This window comes from Mustelus asterias, chromosome 13, assembly GCF_964213995.1.
Source record: "Mustelus asterias chromosome 13, sMusAst1.hap1.1, whole genome shotgun sequence".
In the NCBI taxonomy this organism is placed as follows: Eukaryota; Metazoa; Chordata; class Chondrichthyes; order Carcharhiniformes; family Triakidae; genus Mustelus; species Mustelus asterias.
The window spans coordinates 3,653,359-3,674,914 of record NC_135813.1 but is presented as its reverse complement, the minus strand read 5'-3'; the positions used below and the strand labels follow the sequence as shown (position 1 = coordinate 3,674,914).

General features: G+C 46.7%; 2 protein-coding genes across 2 annotated transcripts in view; one reads left to right on the top strand and one right to left on the bottom strand.

The window, feature by feature from the left end:
• The window catches only part of zer1 (zyg-11 related, cell cycle regulator), a 37,473-nt gene that overhangs the window by 15,549 nt on the left and 368 nt on the right, over positions 1-21,556 (bottom strand). Inside the window, exons 2-7 of the mRNA XM_078226206.1 lie at positions 17,493-17,730; positions 14,826-14,985; positions 11,569-12,011; positions 3,287-3,463; positions 2,238-2,352; positions 1,751-1,897 (exon numbers count right to left, since the gene is read on the bottom strand). Of these exons, the coding sequence (XP_078082332.1) occupies positions 1,751-1,897; positions 2,238-2,352; positions 3,287-3,463; positions 11,569-12,011; positions 14,826-14,985; positions 17,493-17,650 (1,200 nt within the window). The 5' untranslated portion in view covers positions 17,651-17,730. The remainder of the gene's footprint in view (positions 1-1,750; positions 1,898-2,237; positions 2,353-3,286; positions 3,464-11,568; positions 12,012-14,825; positions 14,986-17,492; positions 17,731-21,556) is intronic.
• Positions 19,093-21,556, top strand: part of tbc1d13 (TBC1 domain family, member 13) — a 54,656-nt gene continuing 52,192 nt past the window's right edge. The window contains exon 1 of the mRNA XM_078227543.1: positions 19,093-19,221. Within this exon, the coding sequence (XP_078083669.1) occupies positions 19,093-19,221 (129 nt within the window). The remainder of the gene's footprint in view (positions 19,222-21,556) is intronic.

Here is a 21,556-nt window from a genome sequence, read left to right as displayed (position 1 = left end):
TATTATCTCCAGGCCAACAATCATTTGGAAACCATTTCTCCATTTGTATCAAATTGTTTATGTTAAAAGCTTCGCTGGGTGGCACTGAATCACTCTTTCCCCATTCACCGCACTTCCTCTTCCTTCCTCCTTTCAAGTGTGGCACCGTCACTAGCTTGGTTTGGGTGAAGTGTTTGTTCACATCCTTCTTGAACATTCATTAAACCGTCATCCCTTTACAACATCAGGCTGTTTCCTAACTCCATTTCTTTCTCATAATGTTTTATTGGATGGGGAGGGGAGGGGACATTTTTTTCAGCTCTTTAGTTTATCATAGAAATCATCATAGAAACCCTACAGCACAGAAAGAGGCCATTCGGCCCATCGAGTCTGCACCGACCACAATCCCACCCAGGCCCTACCCCCATATCCCTACATATTTTACCCACTAATCCCTCTAACCTACGCATCTCAGGACACTAAAGGGCAATTTAGCATGGCCAATCAACCTAACCCGCACATCTTTTGGACTGTGGGAGGAAACCCACGCAGACACGAGGAGAATGTGCAAACTCCACACAGGCAGTGACCCAAGCCGGGAATCGAACCCAGGTCCCTGGAGCTGTGAAGCAGCAGTGCTAACCACTGTACTACCGTGCCGCCCCAGCTTCATTGCTTCATCCGACCACCCTTCTCCTTGCAACAAGCTTGTGTTTATTATAAACACTGCAGAAGGAACATTGACCCATTTGTTTCGTTCTAATTTATTTATTAGTGTCACAAGTAGGCTTACATTAACATTGCAATGAAGTTACTGTGAAAATCCCCTAGTCGCTGCACTCCGGCGCCTGTTCGGGTTACACTGAGGGAGAATTTAGCACGGCCAATGCACCCTAACCAGCACGTCTTCCAGACTGTGGGAGGAAACCGGAGCACCCGGAGGAAACCCACGCAGACACGGGGAGAACGTGCAGACTCCACACAAACAGTGACCCAAGCTGGGAATTGAACCCGAGTCCCTGGCGCTGTGAGGCAGCAGTGCTAATCACTGTGCCACCGTGCGAGGTAGTAACTAACAAAGAAGTAATAAAATTATCTTTCGAAGCCAAAGTTCTCACTATTTGCACAAACAGTTGGAATTCTGTGTAGGACAATGTCATTCTCCTCTGAATGCACTGTGTGAAGGGAAGAAAACTCTGGAATTCCTTCCCCAAAACTGTCTGCCTCTCCTAATATCCCCTTCTTCAGCTTGATGTCAGTTTTTGTCTGATTGCACTCCTGTGAAGTACTGTGAGAGATTTTACTAAGTTAAAGGCATGTCATAACATACAAGTCTATGGCCAAATGCTGGTAGAGTGGCCAGAGGGTGGTGAATCTGTGGAACTCTTTGCCGCAGAAGGCTGTGGAGGCCAGGTCATTGAGTTTTTTTAAGACAGAGATAGATAGGTTCTTGATTAATAAAGGGATCAGGACTTATGGGGAAAAGGCAAGAGAAAGGGGATGAGAAAAATATCCGCCATGATTGAATGGCGGAGCAGACTCGATGGGCCGAGTGGCCTAATTCTGCTCCTATGTCTTATGGTAAATGGGATTAGGTGGGAGGTGATCTTGGTGCTAAAAAGGGAAATGTCACAAAGTGGACCCAGTTAACAAAGTTTAGTACCTCACCTGGAGGAAGCAGGGATCTCTTTATTGGCATCATTAAAGCAAGCTTCAATACCATCTAAAACTTGTCACGTCCCAGTCACTGAACTTAACCGTTGAACCTCACCTGTAGAGCACGCAATGGTTGGTCACACTGTTCGATCCGTGCGATATCGAAGAGGTGGTTTATTGCGCGCGATGCAATCTCTGGTCGATATTCAGTGTAGGCTTCTATGGCGTTCAGGATTTGATCCTCATTTGCTTCACCAGTTATCTAGCAACAGAAGCACAATCTGTAGCTCAGTCTGCAGGTCAGCCAGATAAAAACACAAACGCTGCACACAAACTCTAACATTCTTAGAAGGATCCTCTTCTAGCTCCAAGCAATTATAGCAGATCGCAAACACACACATGTATGTGCATGGGAACCATGGGACACATGTATGTGCATGGGAACCATGGGGACACAAAATGCACAAAGACGCATGAATGGACAGTTGCACTCACACACATGCACACACACTCGGAAACACATACACACATGCACAGACGCACACACACATTCTAAATAATCTTATAGAGAATAACTCTGAGGAATGGCCAGCCTCATGTACCTTATAGGCAGGAATATGAGTGAGATTACACAGTGTGGTGTCAAACAGTCCCAGGAACTGAAAGGATCTCTTCAATGCACGGAATGGCTCAATGCTGCTCTTCTGTGGCTCAGTGCTGAACACAAAAAACGTGAGGCAAATTAGTGTAGAAATGCAGTCCCATCACATCTCTCCGAAACAGCCAGGCACTTCCCGCACAATGATATACTTTGGACCCTGTCACCCGTAGCAATGCCCTCAGCTGCCCAGGACTTAAACTCTGCAATTCCCTCATTAAAGCTGTCTGCCTCTTTACCTCTCTCTCCTTTTGTAAGACACTCCTTCAGGTCTATCTCTTTGATCAAGGTTTTGGTCACCTCTCCTAATATCTCCTTCTTTGGCTTGGTGTCAGTTTTTGTCCAATGTGAAGCACCATGAGATATTTTACTAAGTTAAAGGCATGATATAAATGCAAATACTTTTGTTTTAAATTCCCAGAGGGATGGATGATTAAATGGATTTATCGATTGAAAGAAGAGTGTTAGCTGGGAAATTGGGAGAGTAGCCTGCTATTCTTCCAAGAGTACCATGGGATCTTCAACATCCACCTGAACCACTATAGCAGGCTACCTGGGCCTTATTTTAACCTTGTATCCAAAGGACAGCAGAATAATGCCTCAGTGCCACAATAGAGTGTCAGCCAAGATTATGCACTCAAGTCCTGGAGTGACCTTGAACTCACAACCTTCTGATTCAGAGGTGGGAGTCTTATTCAAAGGGGGGCAGGGAGTGCATCCTGGGTCTGATTCCTCGCTAAACAGAAAGCAACCGGTCATTGATCTCATTGCAGTTTGTGGGACCTGACTGTGCGTAGAGGCCACTGGGCTTGACAACATAACCACAGTGTCTGCACTTCAAACTGATTCACTGGCTGGGAAACATTCTGAAAACTTGGGAAGATGCAAAAAAAGAATGAAAGCGACCTGGTTTTCAATCGAAAGCGGCGGTGGAAAATATGACCAGTTAAAGTACTCTTATGTTTAGATATTTGGCTAGGCCTCAGGCCTCACCTTGCAGGCCCCAGTGCTTCATCATGGCTTGAGATTGCAGAATTATCCAGCATCAGGTGCCCTGAGATGTCCAATGAGACGAGGTTTTTAAGGTTCTGCGCGAAAGCAGTGAGGACTTTCCGGGTTAGCTTGAATTTGTAAAAACTGGAAGTTCTGTCGCGGGAAATGTCCAAGTGTCTGTGGAAGATAACCAACATATAGAAACGTAACAGTGCAGCAAGACTTTAAGCTGGATATAGTCAGGTTACAATAAAAACGACGGTAGATAATCTCATTGAAAACTATAAAACTCTGAAAGGATGTGGGATTCAATGATGGGATTCAATTATGGTTTGCCCAGTTAAAAGGTTTCATTTTGAGGTATTTCTGCCTAATATAACTAACTGTGCTACGCCTTAAGCTAACTTAAGCTAGCTCGGCCACATTTTAAAACTCAGCTTAGAACTCTGGATCCAGCCGAGAAACTTGGCTACATTCTTTGATAGTACAACGTAAGGTAAACAGAAGCTTTCATGGTCACAGCTGCTAAGTGCTTTTGTGTAGTTGGAGACTGCCCTTTAATAACACAAGATAAGTATTCAGTTATATTGTAGACACAGAACGATGTTTAGTTAGTTCGATCCAGACTATGTTTTGAGTTTTTGACCAGCACAATGCTGGCTGCCTATTGCTGCTTTCTCTATCTCTCTCTCTTAAGTAACCCTTATTTCACTTTCTGTAAAATGCTAATTATAAAGGATGCTGAATAAAGAAGTTTTCACTTCGAACCAGTCGTGCTCAAGTTTATTCTGAAGAAGAAAATAGACCTTACAAATGGCTTGACGGGGTGGACGCTGGTTGGTGAATCAGATCCCAATCTCAGGATAAGGAGCCAATTGTTTAGGATTGAGATAAAGAGAAATGACTGCGCTCAAAGGGTTGTGAACCTTTGGAATTCCCTACCCCAGAGGGTTGTGAATGTTCCATTGCTGAATGGAGGAGGGGTAAGAAGCAATCGGGAAGACAATCCCCTGGGGCGGTTCCCCTCCATAATAGGTTTTCGGTGCTGGAGGCTACAGTTGAGGAGGAATCAACTGAGCATAGAGAGCAGATCTCTGGGGGTGAGCCGAGTGAGAAAGCTCAGGTGGTTAGGGGCTGTAAAAGACTGGGCCTTGTGATTGGGGACTCCACAATTAAGGGGACAGATAGGAGGGTCGGAACTAAAGGTAGGGACTCAGGGTTGGTGTGTTGCCTACCAGGGGCTGGGGTCCGGGATGTGTCTGACAGGGTATTCAGGACTCTTAGGGGGGAGGGAGATAAACCACAAGTTATTGTACATGTGGGGACACACGACATAGGGAGGATAGGGGAAGGGGATATTAGGCAGGGATTTATGGAGTTGGGGTGGAAACTAAAGGCCAAGACTGACAGAGTGGTTATCTCTGGACTCTTGCCTGTACCACGGGATAGTTTAGAGAGGAATAGGGAGAGGGAAGGTTTGAATTCATGGCTGAGGGGATGGTGCAGGAGGGAGGGGTTCAGGTACTTAAGCAATTGGGGCTCGTACTGGGGAAGGTGTGACCTCTATGAGAAGGATGGTCTACACCTTAATCAGAAGGGGACCAATATCCTGGGGGGTAAATTTGCTAAGGCCATGCAGGGAGGTTTAAACTGATTCGGGGGGGGGGAGGGATCCTGAGTAGTGGGGCTGAAAGTGAGGGATGCATGGATGGGGACTGCAATGCACGGCATTGCAGAGGTGGGGTGGAGCAGGGTTTGAAATGTGTATACTTCAATGCCAGGAGTATTCGCAATAAAGTGGGTGAACTTGCAGCGTGGATCAGTACCTGGGACTTCGATGTTGTGGCTATTTCAGAGACATGGATAGAGCAGGGGCAGGAATGGATGCTGCAGGTCCCGGGGTTCAAATGTTTTAGTCGAAGTAGGGAAGGAGGTAGAAGAGGGGGAGGGGTAGCATTATTGGTCAGAGATTGTATCACAGTGTCAGAGAGGAGGTTTGATGAGGACTTATCTGTTGAGGTAGTATGGGCGGAGATTAGAAATAGGAGAGGAGAGGTCACCCTGTTGGGAGTCTTTTATAGACCTCCTAAAAGTTCTAGAGAGGTTGAGGAAAGGATTGCGGAGTCAATCCTGCTTAGGAGTGAAAGTAATAGGGCAATTGTTATGGGGGATTTTAACTTGACTAATATTGACTGGAATTGTTATAGCTCTAGCTCGTTAGAGGGGTCAGTTTTTGTTCAAAGCGTGCAGGAAGGTTTTTTGACTCAGTATGTAGACAGGCCAACTAGAGGTGAGGCTATATTGGATCTGGTGCTGGGAAATGAGCCAGACCAGGTGCTAGACTTGGAAGTTGGTGTGCATTTTGGTGATAGTGACCACAATTCGGTTACGTTCACCTTAGTGATGGAAAGGGATAGGCATGAACCTCGGGCCAGTGGTTTTAGCTGGGGGAAGGGTAATTATGAGGCTATTAGGAGAGAATTAGGAAACATAGGTTGGACTAGGAGATTACAGGGACTGGGAACGTCCGACATGTGGAGTTTTTTCAAGGAGCAGCTACTGCGAGTCTGTGATAGGTATGTCCCTGTCAGGCAAGGAGGAATTGGTAGGGCTAGGGAACCGTGGTGCACCAAAAAAGTTTCTTTGTTGGTTAAAAAGAAAAAGGAGGCTTATGTTCGGATGAGACGTGAGCACTCGGGTAGTGCACTAGAAAGCTTTAGATTGGCTAAGAGGGAGTTGAAGAGCGAGCTTAGAAGGGCTAAAAGGGGACATGAGAAGACTTTGGCGGATAGGGTTAAAGTGAATCCTAAGGCGTTCTATAGGTATGTCAAGAACAGAAGGTTGGTTAGGGCAAGTTTAGGGCCAGTTATAGATGGCAGAGGGAAGTTATGTGTGGAACCGGAGGAGATTGGTGAAGCATTGAACCAATATTTCTCTTCGGTGTTCACGCAAGGGGACATGAATATAGCTGAGGACACTGGGTTGCAAGGGAGTAGAATAGACAGTATTACAGTTGATAAGGAGGATGTGCAGGATATTCTGGAGGGTCTGAAAATAGATAAATCCCCTGGTCCGGATGGGATTTATCCAAGGATTCTCTGGGAGGCAAGAGAAGTGATTGCAGAGCCTCTGGCTCTGATCTTCAGGTCGTCGTTGGCCTCTGGTATAGTACCAGAAGATTGGAGGTTAGCGAATGTTGTCCCATTGTTTAAGAAGGGGAACAGAGACTTCCCCGGGAATTATAGACCGGTGAGTCTCACTTCTGTTGTCGGCAAGATGTTGGAAAAAATTATAAGGGATAGGATTTATAGTTATTTGGAGAGTAATGAATTGATAGGTGATAGTCAGCATGGTTTTGTGGCAGGTAGGTCGTGCCTTACTAACCTTATTGAGTTTTTTGAGAAAGTGACCAAGGAGGTGGATGGGGGCAAGGCAGTGGACGTGGTATATATGGATTTTAGTAAGGCGTTTGATAAGGTTCACCATGGTAGGCTTCTGCAGAAAATGCAGATGTATGGGATTGGGGGTGATCTAGGAAATTGGATCAGGAATTGGCTAGCGGATAGGAAACAGAGGGTGGTGGTTGATAGTAAATATTCATCATGGAGTGCGGTTACAAGTGGTGTACCTCAGGGATCTGTTTTGGGGCCACTGCTGTTTGTAATATTTATTAATGATCTGGATGAGGGTATAGTTGGGTGGATTAGCAAATTTGCTGATGACACCAAAGTCGGTGGTGTGGTAGACAGTGAGGAAGGGTGTCGTAGTTTGCAGGAAGACTTAGACAGGTTGCAAAGTTGGGCCGAGAGGTGGCGGATGGAGTTTAATGCGGAGAAGTGTGAGGTAATTCACTTTGGTAGGAATAACAGATGTGTTGAGTATAGGGCTAACGGGAGGACTTTGAATAGTGTGGAGGAGCAGAGGGATCTAGGTGTATGTGTGCATAGATCCCTGAAAGTTGGGAATCAAGTAGATAAGGTTGTTAAGAAGGCATATGGTGTCTTGGCGTTTATTGGTAGGGGGATTGAATTTAGGAGTCGTAGCGTTATGTTGCAACTGTACACAACTCTGGTGCGGCCGCACTTGGAGTACTGTGTGCAGTTCTGGTCCCCACATTACAGGAAGGATGTGGAGGCTTTGGAGAGGGTGCAGAGGAGGTTTACCAGGATGTTGCCTGGTATGGAGGGGAGATCCTATGAGGAGAGGCTGAGGGATTTGGGATTGTTTTCGCTGGAAAGGCGGCGGCTAAGAGGGGATCTTATTGAAACATATAAGATGATTAGAGGTTTAGATAGGGTGGATAGTGATAGCCTTTTTCCTCTGATGGAGAAATCCAGCACGAGGGGGCATGGCTTTAAATTGAGGGGGGGTAGTTATAGAACCGATGTCAGGGGTAGGTTCTTTACCCAGAGGGTGGTGAGGGATTGGAATGCCCTGCCAGCATCAGTAGTAAATGCGCCTAGTTTGGGGGCGTTTAAGAGATCCGTAGATAGGTTCATGGACGAAAAGAAATTGGTTTAGGTTGGAGGGTCACAGTTTTTTTTTTAACTGGTCGGTGCAACATCGTGGGCCGAAGGGCCTGTTCTGCGCTGTAATGTTCTATGTTCTATGTTCTATGTTCTATGAATACATTTAAAACTGGGATAGACAGGGTTTTTGGTCTCTTGGGGAATTAAGCTAGATGGGGAGCGGGCGGGAACATGGAGTTGAAGCCCAAGACCAGCCACAAACCTACTGAACAGAGAAGCAGGCTCAATGGGCCACATCGTCTACTCCTGCTCCTAGTTAGGACAGAAGAGTCAGAAGCACGAGTCAGCAATTCAGCCCCTCAAGCCTGCTCCGTTATTCAATACGATCAGGGCTGATCTTGCCTCAGCCACAACTCCACTTCCCTGCCCGTTCTTCTGGGGATCCGGGTTGTAAGATTGTAACTTGCTTATTTCACTATCCCACCTATTTTACTGTCATCTGCAAATCTGCCTAAAGTACCTTCTATCCCTGCAGCCAAGTCATTAATCTAGATTGTAAATAGTTGGGGCCTGAGGACCAAACCCTGTGGCACCTCACTAGTTACATCTCGCCAACCAGAAAAAGACCAATTTATCCCAACTCTCTGCTCCCTATTGGGTAGCCAATCTTCTACTCAAGCTAATAAATTACTCCTAGCCCCATATGATCCAAACTGTGTATTAACCTTATCAAATGCCTTCTGGAAGTCCAGATACATTACATCTACAGGATCCCCATTATCCACTTTGCTTGTTCCAACTTCGATGAACTCTAGTCAATTAGTCAAACACAATTTGCCCTTCATAAAACCATGCTGACTCTGGTGGATTGTGTTTTGACTTCCCAAATGTCCTATTATTACTTCCTTAATAATGGATTCAATGTGCACGGTGGCACAATGATTGACACTGCTGCCTCACAGTGCCAAGAACCCGGGTTCGATTCCCGGCCTGAGTCAATGACTGTGTGGAGTCTGCACATTCTCCCCGTGTCTGTGTGGGTTTCCTCCAGGTGCTCCGGTTTCCTCCCACAGTCCAAAGATATGCGGGTTAGGTGGATTGGCCATGCTAAATTGCCCCTTAGTGTCAGGGGGACTAGCTAGGGTAAATGCATGGGGTTATGGGGATAGGGCCTGGGTGGGATTGTGGTCGGTGCAGACTCAATGGGCTGAATGGCCTCCTTCTGCACTGTAGGATTCTATGATTTCAACAATTTTTCAAGAACAGATATTAAACTAACTGATCTATAGTTCCCTACTTTCTGCCTCCCTCCCTTTTTGAATAAGGGCAGGTTAAAGTCCAACAGGTTTATTTGGTAGCGCTAGCTTTCGGGGCACTGCTCCTTCATCAGGTGAGTGGAGAGTTGGGTTCACAAACAGGGCATATATAGGCACAGACTCAATTACAAGATAATGGTTGGAATGCGAGTCTTAACAGGTAATCAAGTCTTTACAGGTGCAGACAATGCGAGTGAAGAGAGGGTTAAGCACAGGTTAAAGAGGTGTGAATTGTCTCAAGGCCAGGACAGTTAGTGAGATTTTGCAAGCCCAGGCAAGTCGTGGGGGTTACAGATAGTCTGACATGAACCCAACATCCCAGTTGAGGCCGTCTTCATGTGTGTGGAACTTGGCTATCAGTCTCTGCTCAGCGATTCTGCGTTGTCGTGTGTCGTGAAGGCCACCTTGGAGAACGCTTACCCGAGGCATGGTACATCAGCAAGACCATGCAGACGCTGCGACAACGGATGAATGAACACCGCTCGACAATCACCAGGCAGGAGTGTTCCCTTCCTGTCGGGGAACACTCCAGCAGTCATGGGCATTCAGCCTCCAATCTTTGGGTAAGCGTTCTCCAAGGCGGCCTTCACAACACACGACAATGCACAATCACCGAGTAGAAACTGATAGCCAAGTTCACATGAGGACGGCCTCAACCGGGATCTTGGATTCATGTCACACTACCTGTAACCATTTGGTCTGGATTTGCAAAATCTCACTAACTGTCCTGGCTGGAGACAATTCACGCCTCTTTAACCTGTGCTTAACCCTCTCTCCACTCGCACTGTCTGTTCCTGCAAAGACTTGATTACCTGTTAAGACTCACATTCCAACCATTATCTTGTAATTGAGTTTGTGTCTTTATATGCCCTGTTTGTGAACCAAACTCTTCACTCACCTGATGAAGGAGCAGCGCTCCGAAAGCTCGTGCTACCAAATAAACCTGTTGGACTTTAACCCTGGTGTTGTGAGACTTCTTACTGTGCCCACCCCAGTCCAACGCCGGCATCTCCACATCTTGAATAAGGGTGTTACATTAGTATTTTTCCAATCCACTGGAACCTTTTCTGCATTCAGGGAATTCTTGTGTTCTCGCAGAGATTTGATTCATTCACCCCTCCCCATTCTGAGTCAAACTTTGGTCCACCTCACAGAGTTCTCCCCGGTTTATCCTTCAGTCAACAGCACCAAAACAAACTGATCATTATCACAGGACTGTCACTGGAACTTGCTGTGGACAAACTGGCTGCCATGTTTTCCTCCATTACCAAGTATGTATCTCATTGTCATAATTGAATAAATTCAGGAAGCCATGAGGTTGTGAAAGGCACGAGTTGACAGAAGTCAAATTCTTTATTTCTTTCAAAAACGTCTGTTCAACAAATCTGTGAACATCTGACATCTATGTTCATAGAAGAATTCATAGAAACCCTACAGTGCAGAAGGAGGCCATTCGGCCCATCAAGTCTGCACCGACCACAATCCCACCCAGGCCCTACCCCCACATATTTACCCGCTAATCCCTCTAACCTATGCATCCCAGGACTCTAAGGGGCAATTTTTAACCTGGCCAATCAACCTAACCCACACATCTTTGGACTGTGGGAGGAAACTGGAGCACCAATCTGATTATGCTGAGGGATAAATTACACCCAATCTCTTCACAATCTCTTACAAGGCAGTGTGAGAGCACCCAACAAAGGCAGGAATGCGGTCAAACTGAGGGTGGGATTTTCCAGCCTGCCCGTGCGGCGTGTTTTCCAGTGGCGGTGGCTGCTCACATCAGCCGCCTGCAGGATCTTCCAGTCCCGCCGATGACTACCGGCATTTTGCGTGGCTTGCCCATCCGGCTGCGGGGGGCGCCTTCCGACTGGAAAATCCTGTCCAGAGTCTCATACACTTACAGCTGGAGATCAGCACAAGTCCCGTGGCATTACTGTGACATTTTTATCAGGGGAAATCTTGCACTGAGTTCCTTCCACCCCCTCACCCCTGGGCCCACTCACCTACATTAACTCACAGCCTGGCAACACTTCAATTTTACAACCCTTATTCTTGTTTTCAAATTCCTCCACAGCCTTATCCCTCCTTACTTCTGTAACATCTTCCAGCCCTACGATCCTCTGAAATGCATGCATTACTCTCATACCGACCTCTTCCATATCCCTGATTTTAAGCGTTTCATTATTAGTAGCCATGCCACCAGCCGACTGGGCCCTAAACTCTGGAATTCCCTCCCTAAGCTGCTCCAACTCCCATCCTCTAAATGCTCCATAAAATCTACCCCATTGACAAAGCATTTAGTCACCTGTCCTGGTATTTCTATGTGCAGCCCAGTGGCAAAATTGGTCTCAAAATGCACCTTGGGGCATTTAACTATGTTAAAGATGCAAGTTGTTGCTACTGAGATGTGGTGATGGGGAGCGAACGAGTGTGGGGCAGATTCTGAACCTTAAGTTGCCCACATGCCCCTGACCTAGAAGCACGGTACGCTTACCTGAGGTGAGTGAGCTGCAGGAGGACCCAGATGTGCTCCTCAGAGAGGTCCATGTTGTACAGCACCAGCGACCCAAGCCGCTTCTGCCACTGCAGCAAGAACTGGATGTCATTGATCTGGATCCCAGATAGGTCGAGCGAGGTGAGGGAGGTCAGCGGCCGCAGGAGTCGCTCCACGTTCACTCCATCGGTCAGGTGACCCAGATTGAGGAAGCAGAGCCGGTGGAAGCCGGTGAAAGTAAAGTCTCTGACCAGGACCTGCCGTGTGGGGTTCACCAAGCTTTCATTGTCCCCCTCGCAGCCACCAGGGTTCTCTTCCTCATAAAAAATGTTCTTGCAGCCAAACAGGCTGAGGGAAACCAATGTGCTCCGGAAGTTATTTAAAGTCTGCAGGCTCTTGGCCGAGAGCTTCTCACAGTTAACCAGGCGAAGTTCAACCAGATCCTGAAGAACACAAGCAGAATTGGTAGTCACCATAGAAACAGACTCAAAAGACAGTGGGTTACCAAGCAACAAGACACATTGTGATCTCTGACCTTACAACTTATAAACAGCAAATGTTACTGGACTAGTAATCCAGAGTAATTCTAAATACCAATCACATAAAGGAACATGGGGATAGTGTGGGAGAAAGGGATTGAATTGGTGGTTAGCCATGATCATGTTGAATTGCGGAGTAGGCTTCATGGACTGAATGGCCTACTCCTGCTCCAAGAGTGGGCCAGCGGCAAGCACTGTTGCCTCACAGCACCAGGGACCCGGGTTCAATTCTGGCCTCGGGTGACTGTGTGGAGTTTGTACGTTCTTTCCCTGTCTGCACGGGTTTCCTCCGGGTGCTCCGGTTTCCTCCCACACTCCAAAGATGTGCAGGTTAGGTTGATTGGCCATGGTAAATTACCCCATAGTGTCAGAGGGACTGGCTAGGGTGGATGCGTTGGATTACGGGGATAGGGCCTGGGTGGAATTGTGGTTGGTGCGGACTCGATGGGCTGAATGGCCTCCTTCTGCACTGTAGGGATTTTATGATTTATTTTATAAGACCTGGATTAACAACCCAGAGGGCACAAGTTCAAATTCAGGGGCAGTTTGAGAATCTGAATTCAGTTTAAAAGTTTAAAATCTTGGAATAAAAAGCTGGGATCAGTAAAAATGATGATGAAGTTGTCGGATTGTCATTAAAAACCCAGCTGGTTACTAATGTCCTTTAGGGAAGGGAACCTGCTGTCTTTACCTGGGCTGGGCCTAAATGTGACTCCAGTCCCACAGCAATGTAGCTGACGGTTAACTGCCCTCAGAAATGGCCTCACACCCCATTTAGATCACTTGTGTTGGGTAATAAATGGCAACAAGATCCACGCCCTGAAAATAACTTTAAAATATCCATGAGCTGGTCACAAAACTCGATTAAAACTTATCTAGACAGCTATATGAACGGAGTGGGAATGGAGGGATACAAAAGAGTGGTCTAGTTTGGACCAGGGAGTGGCGCGGGCTAATTGTTCTTTGTTTCTCGTTTCAAGGCTTCATTCTATGATCATCTTGCTGGTGCCAGTACAGAGCGAGACTGCGGATAGTTGGGAACCTGTCTCGGGGGCAGGGAATTCAGATGGTGTTCGTAAAGCAGAAGTGGAAATGAATAGGGTTGGGAAGCATTTTCTGATCAGGGCCAGTGTGATCTCCTGGACTCGTTTCGATCGCCTCAGGGGGTCGGAGGGGAATTTCCCAGATTTTTTTTCCCCCATATTGGCCCTGGGGTTTTCACTCTGGGTTTTCGCCTCTCCCTGGAGATCACATGGTCTGGAATGGGGTGGTGGGGGTGAGTTAATAGGTTGTGATGAACAAAGCATCATAGCTGTGAGGGACAGCTCGGTGGATAGGATATTAGGATGTAGATAGGCTGGAAAATTGGGCGGGGATCCTGGTTTCAGGATTCAATCCTGGACCGGGGAGCGGCGCGGGCTTGGAGGGCCGAAGGGCCTGTTCCTGTGCTGTATTGTTCTTTGTTCTTGTTCTTTGTTTGTAAAAGCAGTCGAGAGCTCTGTCGTATTTAATGTTGTCAGAATATTTTATGTTTTCTGTGCGATTACAGCTGTAACTAAAGTGGTATTATTTTAGTGACATATACTGAAGTTTTTCTGAAGCTTCTCCCCATCCTTTAGCCTTTGCTCATCTTCCTACTCATTGAATCCCTATAGTGTAGAAGGAGGTCATTCGGCCCATCAAATTTGCACCAACTCTCCGACAGAGCATCTTACCCAGGCCCACTCCCTGCCCAATCTCCGTAACTCCACACATCTACCTTGTTAATCCCCCTAATACACACATCTTCGGACACTAAGGGGCAATTTAGCATGGCCAATCCATCTAACTCGCACATCTTTGGACTGTGGGAGAAAACCAGAGCACCCGGAGGAAACCCACGCAGAAACAGGGAGAATGTCCAAAGATGTGCGGGTTAGGTTGATTGGCCAGGTTAAAAATTGCCCCTTAGAGTCCTGGGATGTGTAGGTTAGAGGGATTAGCGGGTAAATATGTGGGGGTAGGGCCTGGGTGGGATTGTGGTCGGTGCAGACTCGATGGGCCGAATGGCCTTCTTCTGCACTGTAGGGTTTCTATGATTCTATGATTCTAATGTGCAAACTCCACACAGACAGTCACTCAAGGCTGGAATTGAACCCGGGTCCCTGGTGCTGTGAGGCAGTAGAGTGAACCACTGTGGCGCTCTCATGCATTTCCTTCCCTGTACGATGTAGAGAATTACAAAACAGGAAGCTCCCAGGATCAATCCCTGCTCTGTGTTGACTCCAGTTTAGGGAGAGGAGAATTGGATGCAGTGCTGACCGCTATAGGAAAAGGTGTGCATGTGAACTGGATGTGGTTCGGTTGTGAATTCCCTCTCCCGTCACTGAATATCTTGTCAACACTCACTGTTCAGCCTTCACACCTGAGTAAGCACTCAATCAGCAGGATGATTGGGGTCCTGTCAAATCGTACCTCAACGAGGGATCAGCAACTTTAAGAGGAAGAAGCGCTATGACTGATGAAACAAAACATGTCCAGTTTATCCTGTTCTGAAGCCAGAAGCATTCTATCTAATGGTCTCTCAGCTCACAGTAATTCTGTCAGAAGACAGGCATGTTCCAGTGACAGGCTTCAACTGAACAAACTAACTTGAACTGGGAGGTGAAAGTCTGGAGAACGAGGATGACAAAAATAAATACAGGAAGGGCATTTAGAAATTTAATGGCACTCATATACCTGCTTCGAAAAGGCCACCAAGTCCTGATCCTGCACGATGTCTTCCTGAATCCCCCTCAGGTGTATGTGAGTCAGTCGGGTGCTCCGATGGTCTGAGAACAAGCTGAAGAAACTCTCGTGTGGTTGGAAGCTGTTGTCTGTGTTCACCAGGTCCATGTACCTAGAACATGCACACTTGCAGAGATGAGTCTTTTTAAACTGAAACGGGTTAAAGAGTGTGAAAAGAATGAATCGCAAGGGGGAATGGGGTGACAGGAAAGCAAGAAAAGAAGGTATTCCAGATTTCCAATACCCTCTGTGTGAGTAAACGTTTCCTGATTGTTACGACCTTGGAGCAGGAGTCAGCCAATCAGGCCTTCGAGCCTGCTCTGCTGTTCAATACCTGATTGTGGTCCCAACTCCACCATTCTGTCTGGCCCCATCATCCTCAACTACCTTGTTGATCAGAAATCTGTAACGCAGCCTTGAATAAATTCAATGACCCAGTCCCCACTGCTTTCAGGGGAAGAGGATTCCACCGAATGGTGACCCTCTGTGAGAAATAACTTCTCCTCATTTCCATCTTAAGACACCTCTTATTCTCTCCCACAAGAAAAAACTAGGATCCCTCAGGATCTTGTATGTTTCAAAATGGGTAATGGCCCAACCTATTCCTTCTTTCTTCAGAAGATAGGCCCCTCATCCCAGAAACCAGCGAAGTGAATGGGAAAGATGGTGGCACAGTGATAACATTACTGGATTAGTAATCCAGGGACCCAGGCTAATACTCTGGGAACATGGGTTCAAATCCCACCACAGCAACTGGTGGAATGTAAAGTCAATTAATAAATCTGGAATTGAAAGCTAATCATAGAGTCCTTACAGTGCAGAAGAAGGCCATTCGGTCCATCGAGTCCGCACCGACCACAATCCCACCCAGGTCCTATGCCCTAACCCCACATATTTATCCTGCTAATCCCCTGACACTAGGGTCAATTTTTAGCATGGCCAATCAACCTAACCCGCACATCTTTGGGAGCAAACCCACGCAGACACGGGGAGAAGGTGCAAACTCCACACAGACAGTGACCCAAGGCTGGAGTCGAACCCGGGTCCCTGGCGCTGTGAGGCAGCAGCGCTAACCACTGTGCCGCCCATTGATTTTGTTTTTGTGTAAAATCCCATCCGGTTCTCTAATGTCCTTTAGGGAGGGAAATCTACCATCCTTACCTGGTCTGGCCTACATGTGACTCCAGACCCACAGCAATGTTGTTGATTCTTGACCACCCTCTGAAATGTTCAGTGCAAGTGCAGTTAGGGACGGCAATTAATGCTGGTCTTCCCAGTGAAGCCCACATCCCGCAGTGGGAAGGAGCGGAAAATGCCGGCCTTTGTGTCTACCTGAGCAAAGTCGTTTAAATACCTTGATAAGGTCACCCCTCAATCTTCCAAACTCAAGGGAATACAAACCAAGTTACAGCCCTCTATGCTCACAATTATCTTGTGAGCTCTCAGCCACTTGCACTGTTGAACCATTTCCAATTTCAGAAACTATATTATCAGGAGGAGGCCATTCAGCCCCTCAATCCTGTTCTGCCGCTGTTTGGTCAGATCATGGCTGATCTGTATTTTAACTCCATCCAGCTTCATTGGTTCCTTAACCCTTAATATTCTAGCTCAGCGGTTCCCAACCTGTGGTCCGCGAGGGTACCGCAGGTGGTCCGTGTACAAAAACATCAGCCTTCTCATTAGATAAGCGTTACCTGTTTTCACTGGTAGGCCTACTGTAGGTAAATGTGCTGCGACAGCTGCAACGTATTTGTGAGTGAGCATTATAAACTATTAGAATGAGCTGTGTTTTAATATCCACTGATAGAGAAGTTGGCTATAGGCTACGTAAAAAAAATGTTTATAACGGCTTGTGTACGTTGTGGTCCACAAAAGCTTTTGATAACAACCCAGTGGTCTGCGTAAAGGAAAATGTTGGGAACCGCTGGTCTAGCCTAATCAAAACCTATCATTCTCAGTTTTGCAATTAACATTTGACCACCAGTTTCAACAGCTTTTTGGTGGAGAGGAAAAGAAAGGCCTGCCTTTCTATTACAAAGAGATTTACAGCAAATGAAACAGTTTTGAAGTGCCATTATTATTGTAATCATAGAAGATGAAATCATAGAATCCCTACAGTGCAGAAGGAGGCCATTCAGCCCATCGAGTCTGCACCGACCACAATCCCACCCAGGCCCTATCCCCATAACCCCACATATTAACCCCGCTAATCCCTCTAACCTACGCAACCCGGGACACTAAGGGTCAATTTAGCATGGCCAACCCACCTAACCCGCATGTCTTTGGACTGTGGGAGGAAACCGGAGCACCCGGAGGAAACCCACGCAGACACGGGGAGAATGTGCAAACTCCACACAGACAGCGACTCAAGCCGGGATTCGAACCCAGGTTGCTGGAGCTGTGAGGCAGCAGTGCTAACCACTGTGCTACTGTGCCACGTGGTACAAGAACAGCAGCCAACTTACACACTGCCAACTCCCACAAAGAGCAACAGACAGTCCCCAATTTCCAACATCCTTTTTCAGGAAGAAGTGCTGTTGGACGTCAGCCCCTGAAAAATATTTTCGTCACTCTGCCTCCCTCTCTTACCCCCACCTCTGTGCTGCGCCCGGGACTTACATGTTGACGAGACAGTCGCAGATCTCACTGGGAAGGAAGACGTCAGGGTGGAGTCTCAGTGTCTCGTTGTCTTGCAGATAGCACAGGGTTCCCTCCAGGTTATGCAGGCAGTACTTGGTGCATAGAGTCATCAGTGATTCGGGGCTGTACGACGCCATGTCTGGAGTCCCCTTTACTTCCTTCACAGCTGGCTGAGCAGTGAGATGCCGCCCGGAGCTACATGGACATTGGGAGAGAGCTGGGGAAATGGGGGGAAACCAGGCAATTACCAGAAAGTCTTGTTGATTTATCAATTTTAAATCAAATGAACGTTATTATTCAACTTGCTTCCACTGCCCATTCAGGCAATACATTCCAGATTACAATAGCTCGCTGCGTAAAATATATCTCCTCATCTCCCCCTCCCTGGTTCTTTCGATAATTATCCCATTTCTGGGTCATCTGCTAACTGGCTCTCCTGCCACTGGAAACCATTTCTCCTCATTTACTCTTATTAAAAATCTTCATCATCTTTGATACTTTTATCAAATCTCCCGCTAACCTTCTCTGCTCTAAGAAGAACAATCCTAGCTTCTCCGGTCTCTCCACATTAAATGAAGTCCCTCATTCCTGCCACCATTCCAGTAAACCCCCTCTGTATCCTCCCTAAGGCTTTGACAAAGTGTGGCGCCCAAACGTGGGAACAATAGACTCCAACTGAGCTCTGACCATTCATTTGTCAGGGATTAGCATGACTCTGTATTCTGCGTCTCCATTTGTAAGGTCAAGGATCCCATCTGCTTCTCCTCTCTTTGAAATGGTACCATCTAGTTTATATTGTACGGCACTCGGTACAGTTCTGAGCAAATCTCAGGTTTGACTCCTGGGTTCGCTGGGCAGCGTGGAAGAGGTGTTAGAATTGATCCTGAGACTCACAAGGGGGAAGTCAGAATTCCTGCACCAAACACAATCCAGTGGCAGATGCTTTTGGGTGCTCACCCATTGGGTGAGGGTGATCCTAATACTCACCGTAGTCCAACAACCTGCTATCAAATCTCTGCATGAATCTTGGCTGCTGGGGTGAGGGGCTACAATAAGTGGCTGCTGCCCAAGGAACCAAGTCCATTATATGTATACATATTACCAAGTGCATAACAGGGGCAGCACGGTGGCACAGTGGTCAGCACTTCTGCCTCACAGCGCCAGGCACCCGGGTTAAATTCCGGCCTTGGGTCACTGTCCGTGTGGAGTTTGCACGTTCTCCCCGTGTCTGCGTGGGTTTCCTTCGGTTTCTTCCCACAGTCCAAAGATGTGTGGGTTAGGCTGATTGGTCATGCTAAATTGACCCTAATGTCGGGGGATTAACAGGGTAAATATGTGGGGTTACAGGGAGGGATAGGGCTTGGGTGGGATTGTGGTCGGTGCAGACTCGATGGGCCGAATGGTCTCCGGCTGCACTGTAGGGCTTCTAAGATTAGCAAAGGTCCAGGATTTCAGAACATGACTGGAGAAGAGACAACACTATTCATCCCATTGAAGCTCATCCCTCCTCCCTGCTCTTCAGCTCAAGCAGTGGAATTAAACTGGCTTAATCGTGAAGAGAGAGGAAGTACTTGAAGTGATGGAATCCGTGAAAGTTGCTAAGTTGCCAGGGCTGGATGGATTGTTTCCAAGGCTACTGAAGGAGCTGAGGGAGGAGAGAGCAGATGCTCGGAGGATGATTTTTCAATCCTCATTAGATATAGGGGAGGTATCAGAGGACTGAATGCAAACATAATTCCATTGTTAAAAAGGGGTTGAAGGAAATGTCAAACATTTATAGGCCAGTTAGTTTTACATCGGCAGTGGGCAAATTAGTAGAGTCCATCCTGAGAGATAGGATTAACTGTCACGTAGAAAGACATGGACTTGTCAGGGGTGGTCAACATTGATTTGTTAAAGGAAGGTCTTGCCTCACAAATTTGGTTGAATTATTTGAGGAAGTGACAAGAAGGATTGATGAAGGTAGTGCGGTGGATGTTGTGTATATGGATTATAGAACGGCATTCGACAAGGTCCCATGTGGCAGATAGGTCAATAAAGCAAAAGCTCATGGGATACAGGGTAATGTGGCAAACTGGATAAAAAGTTGGCTTAGTAACAGGGAACAAAGGGTAATGGTCGATCGATGTTGGTGGAGTAGGCGGTAAAGTGGCAGTTGGATTATGAAAGAGAAGTGTGAGGTTGTGCATTTAGGGAAGTCAAACAGTTACAGGGAGTACACAATAAATGGGAATATACTAAGAAGGGTGGATGAAGTGAGAGATCTTGGCGTACAAGTGCACAGTTCCCTAAAAGCAGCAGTTCAAATTAGACAGGGTTGTAAAGAAGGCATTTGGAATGCGCTCTTTCATTGGCAGAGATATGGAATATAAAAGTAAAATATAATGTTGGAATTGTATAAAACACCGGTGAGGTCACAACTGGAGTACGGTGTGCAGTTCTGGTCACCACATTACAGGAAGGATGTAATTGCTCTGGAGAGTGCAGAGGAGGTTTACAAGAATGTTGCCATAACTAGAAAAGTGTAGCTATGAGAGATTCAATAGGTTGGGGTTATTTGCCTTGGAATAAAGAAGGCTGAGAGGTGACTTGATTGAGTTGTATAAAATTATGAAGGGAAGAGATAGAGTGAAGAGGATAAAATTGTTTCCCTTGGCAGAGAATTCTAGAACCAGGGGACATAGATTCAAGATAAGTGGCAGTAGGTGTAGAGGGGACATGAGGAAGATTTTGTTTTTACGCAGAGGGTAGTGGGTGTCTGGAATTCACAGCGTGAGTTGGTGGTGGAGGCAGAGACTCTAAACCCTTTTTAAAAAGTACCTGGATCTGCACCTTAAGTGCTGTAAGCCACAAGTTATGGGCCAGGTGCAGGAAGGTGGGATTAGAAAGAGCACCTGGGTGTTCTCAGGTTGGCATGGGCAAGATGGACCTAATGGCCTCCTTCTGTGCTGTACCTTTTCTATGGTTCTATGATAAAGGAATTCTGCAAATGGGACCTGGGTATTGTCATCAGTTTCTCTCCAGGCTCATTCTCCCGACCAATCACTGCCGAGAGGACTTTCCTATCCAATCACTACCAGCAGCATGACTCTCTCAACTAATCCAAAAGCTAAATACTGCAGGTGCTGCAAATCTGAAATAAAAACAGAAAATGTTGGAAATGCTCGGCTGTCGAGTAGCATCTCTGGAGAGAGAAACCAATGTTTCAGGTTGGTGACCTCACATCAGAATTGGTGAAACCTTTTGAGAGAAAGCTCATCATCCTTTAACGCTGGTTCTCTTTCCACAAACTCCGCCAGACCCGATGAGCATTTCCAGCAGCATCTTTGTTTCTTTTCATCTCCCAACCAATCACTGCCTCCCAACTCTCCTGACACTGCCCCTGAGCTGCCCACCCTACACTGCTTCCTGACTCCCCATACTGTTCATTGCCTTTCAACTCTTCTGATCAATCACCATAAGTACATAAGACATAGGAGCAGAATTAGGCCACTCGGCCCATCGAGTCTGCTCCGCCATTCAATCATGGCTGATATTTTTCTCATCCCCATTCTCTTGCCTTTTCCCTATAACCCCTGATCCCCTTATTAATCAAGAATCTATCTATCTCTGTCTTAAAGACTCCACAGCCTTCTGCGGCAAAGAGTTCCACAGGTTCACCACTCTCTGGCTGAAGAAATTCCTCCTCATCACTGTTTTAAAGGATCGACCCTTTAGCCTGAGGTTGTGCCCTCTGGTTCTAGTTTTTCCTACTAGTGGAAACATCCTCTCCACGTCCACTCTATCCAGGCCTCACAGCATCTTATTTATTTAATTTGGGTATTCATTTATGCTGCATTAATTTAGATGGTTCAGTCTAATTGGCTTCTATTATTTACAATTGGAACAACTCCAAATCACTCACTGAGCTATGGACAAAGTGAATAAGCAGAAGCTTCAGGGTTCTGGACACACTGCACTGCACTGCAATACTGGACACTTTTCAACAACACCTTTTACAACTGGAATTATATCCTGATCAATACTGCCAAATATGCTAGGAT